The sequence below is a fragment of the Telopea speciosissima genome, chromosome 11, assembly GCF_018873765.1.
Source record: "Telopea speciosissima isolate NSW1024214 ecotype Mountain lineage chromosome 11, Tspe_v1, whole genome shotgun sequence".
Taxonomy (NCBI): Eukaryota; Viridiplantae; Streptophyta; class Magnoliopsida; order Proteales; family Proteaceae; genus Telopea; species Telopea speciosissima.
Genome location: NC_057926.1, coordinates 52676098 through 52683445, shown reverse-complemented (window position 1 = coordinate 52683445; position 7348 = coordinate 52676098). Strand labels below are relative to the sequence as shown.

Below are 7348 nucleotides of genomic sequence, written 5' to 3'. Positions count from 1 at the left end.
GCTATGAACAGAAGCAGAAGTATGGAAAGAGAAGAAGAACAAGAAGTAGGAGAAGAGCTTCAGAACTCCGGAAAAAGGTTTAAATGTGCAGGTCCGGAAGAAAACGAGAGTGATATTCCTTTGATGCCTGGATCGTTTTTCTACCCCATGGCTCCCACGGCGTTCGTGGTCTCCGATGCTCTAGAACCTGATTTTCCAATCATATATGTTAATAGTGTCTTCGAAATCTTCACTGGCTACCGTGCCGACGAAATCATCGGTCGGAACTGGTACCTACGCTTACCCTTTTGCTTTTTATTTATTTATTTTTTTCTTTTACTTGTTTCGGCTTTCAGTTCAATCAAGCTTGTTCGATTTATTTGTTCCGGTTCATTTTGCTTAGATTTTTCTTTGCTTTCTTACTGACCCAAATTCTAGGTATATTATCACTCTGTTAGTTTGGTTTTGATTGTTAAATCTGTGGGGTTTGGACTTTGGAAATATGTACTTGGCAAGGTTCTGTTCTGTTTCTGAGTTTGAATTGTAAGAGTTTATACATTATATGTACCCTATAGCTTTACTTTCACTTCGGTTTCTATTTTTGGGTACTTGCAGTAGTGACTTTTGTTTCAATTTTTCCTGCAAATACTTTTTTTTTTTTTTACTTGTTCTGTCACACACATGATTTTCTTATTAATTGATCCAAGTTAATACTCTCACTGTTGTATACATAGCATTCGTTCCTTTTCTCGTTTTTTCAACTGGATATTCTTGTTAATTCCTGATGACATTACTACTGGGTGCATTGAATTGGAAATCTGAACTTTGTTCTCCAGTTGAAAGGCAATTGTTTACACTGTATGATTAATGACTGTGTCTATATATGCAAAAAAGTTATTCATGAATGGCCTTTTGAGTTACTGTATGGTTATGAATTATGTTTATGGGCATAGGTGTTTTGGAAGGTAAAGGTAAAGGAAGCGTTACCTTGATGTCTGGTCTAATTTCAAGGGCTATATTTTAGTTGAAAGTGCCGTAACAGATGGTGAGAGGTGTGGACAGTGACACTCCATGCACGGCTCATCCAGAGGGTCCACTGTGTGATGGATGATCTGGAGTTGGCATATCAGCTCCCATGAAGCAGAACAACTGGTGCTACGTTTGGTCAAAGTCTCAAGCAACTGAAAGAATAAATTTGGCCTTTAATGTGGGAAAGGCTTAAAGAGTTCCTTAGGAAACTTGATGATATTCCAATGTGAAGTTACTTTTATTTATAATACCTGCTTGGGAAAAAACTTGTGTCTTTCTTTAAATTCTTCCTTTAAGAAGAATATAATATTTCTAAATAGGTAGCCATACTTATATAAAACAGTGCTTTTTAGTGAATTGTTATCTTATGTCACCATCTCCCAACTAATTTTGTCGTGGATGAGAAGCTAAAGACTCATAGATGCACTTGCTACTTTACATATCTTTCCCTGTTAATTACAAGGAGAAAGATGAAATTGACTTGGATTGAAATGGTGGAAAATACACGACTGCTTATACGTTAACATGAGGGTGGACCTTGGTGCAATGGTAAGGTTGCTCCATTGTGACCAAGTGGTCACGGGTTCAAGTCTCTGGAAACAGCCTCTCCTCGAAGCGGGGGTAAGGCCGCGTACATTATGACCCTCCCCAGACCCCGCAGTGGTGGGAGCCTTGTGCACTGGGTATGCCCTTTGCTGATGCGTTAACATCTAATGAGGTCCTAAATAAAGTTGGTGGAACAGTATTGTGTATCTGAGCCCAAGGAGTTGTGATGTTTGAGTCGAGTATTTCTTTTGAAGAATGAAAAAGTGCAGATCTTGTGATTCTTGATAGTGGAATATTTATCTTTCAACATAACACGAGTATGAGAAAAGTAATGCAAAGTTAACCATCATAAGTTTTGTTTGAATTGGTGCTAATACCATTCTTTTTCCCTTTTTTGCTGGGTCAGCATGCTAATATCATCAATGGTGATGATCTTGTAAATCAATCTATCAAACAGGCATTTAGTGGTCCTTGTTTTATGATTAACCAATAGGGGACAACAGCCTATTGGTCCATAAAAGGAAAATGTAACTGGAGCCTGAGGCCTTTTTGAGATAATGAAATTCAATGAGCTGTAATGTTTCTGTTGCCATGGTTGCCTCCAATGTTTCTCTTGTAGCTGAGAAATGGCATCATAAGTGCCCTATATGTTGGGAATCTCCCATAGGAAGGCAAGTCTCTTCTAGGAGTGCAACAGAGTGTTGTCTTTATTGTTTTATCCCTTCCTAATTGGAATTGACTTAAACTAGATGCCTTTTGACCACTATGTCAGATTAGTTTCTTATCCAGATATATAGACTTTGAGCCATAATGAGATAGGTAGTCTGAAGAGTTTGGCATTAAGGTTTAATTGTGTATGATTCTTTGTTCAAATCCTCCTATCGTATAAACTATGGATGTCTTGGTGTCAAATAGGTGATAAGACATACTCTTTAAAATTTGTTAGAATTTGTGCTGATTTAATTATCTGAAACTAGAAGTGTTCACCTTCCACAAATAACTTTGATTGTTGGTTGTTGGTTTTGCTCTTTGGACATATTTCAAAAAATAGTAGAGATCAGCAATTTTCAATCTGTCAATTTTATGGGTTATTATGAAGCTTTACAGTTTTTGAGTAAATATTTGTGTTTGAGTTCATTCAAATGAATACTGTACCATTATAACGTTCATTCACAATGAATCGTGTCTTCCTCATAATTGCAATCATATTACACAATACCTACGCTGGTCTAATGTGGATCTCTTTCCTTTCAGTCGGTTTTTACAGTACAGAGACCCACGTGCGCGAAGGCGGCATCCTTTGGTGGATCCTGTGGTCGTATCTGAAATGCGAAGATGTCTTGAGGAAGGGGTTGAATTCCATGGTGAGCTCCTAAATTTCAGGAAGGATGGTACTCCTTTGGTGAACATGGTACAACTCAGGCCCATACATGGGGATGATGGCATTGTAACACACGTCATGGGTATTCAAACATTCTCTGAAGCAAAGATTGACCTGAACCATGTATCATACCCAGTTTTCAAACAGACATCCTATCAGCAGTGTGGTCTGTCAGGTGGAAATCCCTCCACAAACGGGCAAGCAGCAAATTCCCTAACCTCTGATGTATGTGGGATTCTTCAGCTATCTGATGAAGTCTTAGCACATAACATTTTATCACGCTTGACACCAAGAGATGTTGCATCCATTGGGTCTGTTTGCAGAAGGATTCGTCAACTAACAAAGAATGAGCATGTGCGGAAAATGGTCTGTCAAAATGCATGGGGAAGTGAAGTCATGGGTACGCTGGAATTAATGACCAAGAGATTGGGGTGGGGACGTCTCGCTAGGGAGCTGACCACCCTCGAGGCAGTTTGTTGGAAGAAGCTAACTGTTGGGGGTGCAGTTGAGCCTTCACGTTGCAATTTTAGTGCATGTGCAGCTGGTAATCGGCTTGTACTCTTTGGAGGAGAAGGGGTGAACATGCAGCCAATGGATGACACATTTGTTCTCAATCTTGATGCAGCAAATCCAGAATGGCGACGGATGACTGTGACATCCTCTCCACCAGGCCGCTGGGGCCACACTCTTTCATGTGTGAATGGTTCCTGGTTGGTGGTTTTTGGGGGATGTGGGAGGCAGGGGTTACTCAATGATATGTTTGTGCTAGACTTGGATGCACAACAGCCGACATGGAAAGAAGTTTTAGGTGGAACTCCTCCCCTTCCCAGATCCTGGCACAGCTCTTGCACTGTGGAAGGCTCTAAATTGGTGGTCTCAGGTGGATGCACAGATGCTGGGGTACTTCTCAGTGATATACATCTGTTGGATCTAATGACAGACAAGCCCGTATGGAAAGAGATTCCTACATCTTGGGCTTTTCCATCTAGATTGGGACACTCGCTCTCAGTCTATGGAAGGACCAAGATTCTTATGTTTGGTGGACTTGCCAAGATCGGAAACCTACGTTTGAGATCAGGTGAGGCTTACACAATTGATTTGGAGGAGGATGAACCACAGTGGAGGCAACTAGTTTGTGGTGTTGTGGGCAGCCAGAATGCAGTGGTTCCTCCACCCAGACTAGACCATGTTGCTGTCAGCATGCCTTGTGGAAGAATTATCATATTTGGTGGCTCAATTGCTGGTCTCCACTCTCCTTCGCAGCTGTTCCTTCTGGATCCTTCTGAGGAGAAGCCATCATGGAGGATTCTTAATGTTCCTGGGCAACCACCCAAATTTGCATGGGGTCACAGCACATGTGTGGTTGGAGGGGCTAGAGTTCTGGTCTTGGGTGGGCAAACTGGCGAGGAGTGGATACTGAATGAACTGCATGAGCTATGCTTGGCAAGCATAGCAGATGCCGATACATGATTCACTGAAGGCTACATTGCAAGTTACATATACTTTCTGTCAAGTATTGTCATGACCAAGCAGTAGCTGATTTTGGTGAATCTATATAAGGGTCCACTTCCCTTATCTCTTCACTTGCAATTCTGCTTTCTAGAATGTCTACGTGGTAGTCTCAGTATTTTTCCTAGGTTTGAATCTGTGTTGTATGTGTGATGACCCAGTTTTCTTTAGTGTTCTATATTTGACTACTCTACGGCATGAATATGGGCCTTTCTATGTGGATATATTTCTCGTTGCTGCCTGATGCTTATCAGATTATCTTTAGTTGATGTTTCTAAGTCAATTTCTACCGAAGATTACAGAACCACAAAACAAAATTTTTACTTGGACATAAGAAGCAAGCTCTTGGCTGTTGACTTTATTTGTTTGATCCATCTTATCTTCATAGTCTAAAAGGATATACTATTTTCTCATGCTTCTTTTGCCTGCCCTGTAAGTAGGCTGACCTACACTAGTTTCTGGAGGAAGAAGATTTGTTGTCACTCAAATACGTTTCTAATGTGTTCTTTATCATCTCTGAGAACTGACATTGAACTTTGGTATCTGCTGAAGTTAAAACAAAAATGAAGAAAAGGTGTCTTGTATTTCACCAGGTTTGCCTGCACCATGGTTTTCTGTTTTTTCATTTCCAAAGTTGATTAGTCTTTATTGAGGTTTAAATTATGATATAATGTTCATTAGCAGGATGTTTACAAACAGTATGTGAATTCAATTTGTACGATTGCAGGAGTTTTATGACCTGTTTATTGTCAATTAGTGAATTATTAAAGGTCTTACCATCATTAAGATTTTTTTGTTTATTGTCAATTAGTGAGTTAACGGGTTGGATTTTCATAAACCCAACCCAACCCAACCCGGCCCGGTTGCATCCCTACTATACATGAAGGGTAACAACTCTTTACATATGGTTTCGTGACAGTCGGTTTTTTTTTTCCCCCCCCCCCATAAATGCCTTTCTATACATTCTTAATGGCAGCATTAAGAGACATTTATCATCACCAAATCATATGTAAAACCTTTAGATACGGGGAACTGATCCGGATTCATCTGTTTCTACACTCTCAATCCATTTGGATCCAAAAATTTACCAAACAAATGATCAAAAATAATCAAAACTTTGACCTTTTACATAGAATGATTAGACCTTCGCAAAAATATTTTACCCAGAGGCATTGGGATGATGAGCTCATGGATTTAGTGGACAATATTGGATCAGGTATAGGTTGTTTTCAAAATCGATACAATACCAATATGGATAGGCATGAATTGGCCAGTATTGGACAGGTTTGTCCCTGGTTTTCTTAAAAAATCAGATTTTTCTTGACTGTTTTAGCCCTAGTCCATACTGTTTCACCAAATGGTATTGGGATCGGGTGCTAGTGATACCGCTACGAATCGCCTTTGTCAGACGATCTAATACCAATACCTCAAATCATGGATGAGGTTAACCCGAGGGCTCAACCTTAGCTCATCTTGACCTGACCACAAACTTGGATTTCCCAACCATATAACATCGTGCGGGTTCAAAAGTTCAACCCAGACCCTGAAATATTTGAATGAGACTTAGGTATCCTCGGCCTTCTTCTGTTCTTCAGGCTAAATTTGCACCTCTAATTCTCAAATAGTATATTTTCAAGTCATAGAATGCTAACTGATCGGGTGGTTCTTGCACCTAGACACAGGGCTGTATGAAAATACCGTTTAGCCCCCAGTGAATTAAAAAATTCCATTCAATCACATGCTCTGCATGTGTTCTTATTGGCCCCACGCTGGTGTAATCGCTACACAATGAGATAACGATCTCTTGTCCTATTGATAATTATTTTTCTATAACGACGAGCCCGTGCCCTCTACTTTGGGTAGATTGGGTAAAACCCTAGGCCCATATAACATCCCACAACCCACATGAATCAAGAAAATTTGAGGCCCATGAAACAATGGAAAATGGGCCAAAGGGTGTCAATTGTCAAATTCAAATCGAAATCGTTTATCAAAATTAAACCGACCCAATTATTAATTGGTTTAGTTCTTTTACGTATTATAAAAGGATTAATTGATTCAATTTCGGTTTTGAACCGTTTAAAACATATTAATCATTAGATTGAATACAAGAAATAACCAATCAAAAAAATATTAGAAGGGGTGTCATGTTTGTCATATGCAATGTAAAGAATTGGTAAAAGTCAAAATTACGAGGAGTATATCAGGGGTTTTAAGAAGCAAAAGAGCAAGGGTGGACCCATGCTATAGTTTGGACGGATTGTCAAGAGGTGGTAGATTGGTTAATGCATGAAAACGTGAGATAATGGCCTTGGGACATGTTCACTTACTATATGATGTCTATGGACTTATGAAGAGTTTTAACTCTGTTTTTGTTGTTGAGAGGTCTAAGGAAGAGGTCTCTACTGCACATAGATGGGTAGTTAAGCCAAGGTTGATAAACTCTAGGCTCTATAAACTCTAAAGTTGAAACTATTCTATTTTCGCAAGTACCATAGTTTTTTTTTCCTCTTCTTTTTATTGAAAAAGAAAATAAAATGAATAACTAAGCCGATTAAAATGCTTATAAACCGTATAACAAAGTAAAAAAACAAACGATAATAAACCGTATAATCATAGTTGATTTCAAACCATTGTCAGCAAAAACGTGTTTCCGTTTTTAACCGTTCTAAACACGATTTTCTATATGTTTCCCAAACATACGGGAAAAAATGGCAAACGGTAAGCATTCCCGTTTTAAATGTGTTTAAAACACGTTCCCTTTTTTTCTCGTTCTTTAAGATCTTGGACTCAAGTGATCATCTCTCTCTCTCTCTCTCCCCAAACTCTGATCGGCCTAATTCTTTAACCAATGTAAAAATGACTTGAAGTGCTGCATTTTTTATGATATCACTTTTAAGACTT

General features: G+C 39.2%; 1 protein-coding gene across 1 annotated transcript; it reads left to right on the top strand.

Annotated features, from left to right (window-relative positions):
- On the top strand, nt 1–5060 carry LOC122645769 (adagio protein 3-like). The gene is made up of 2 exons (XM_043839127.1): nt 1–269; nt 2809–5060. The coding sequence occupies exons 1-2, from the start codon at nt 4–6 to the stop codon at nt 4403–4405; spliced, it is 1863 nt and encodes a 620-aa protein (XP_043695062.1). The 5' UTR covers nt 1–3; the 3' UTR covers nt 4406–5060.
- Nucleotides 5061–7348: the final 2288 nt, after the last annotated feature.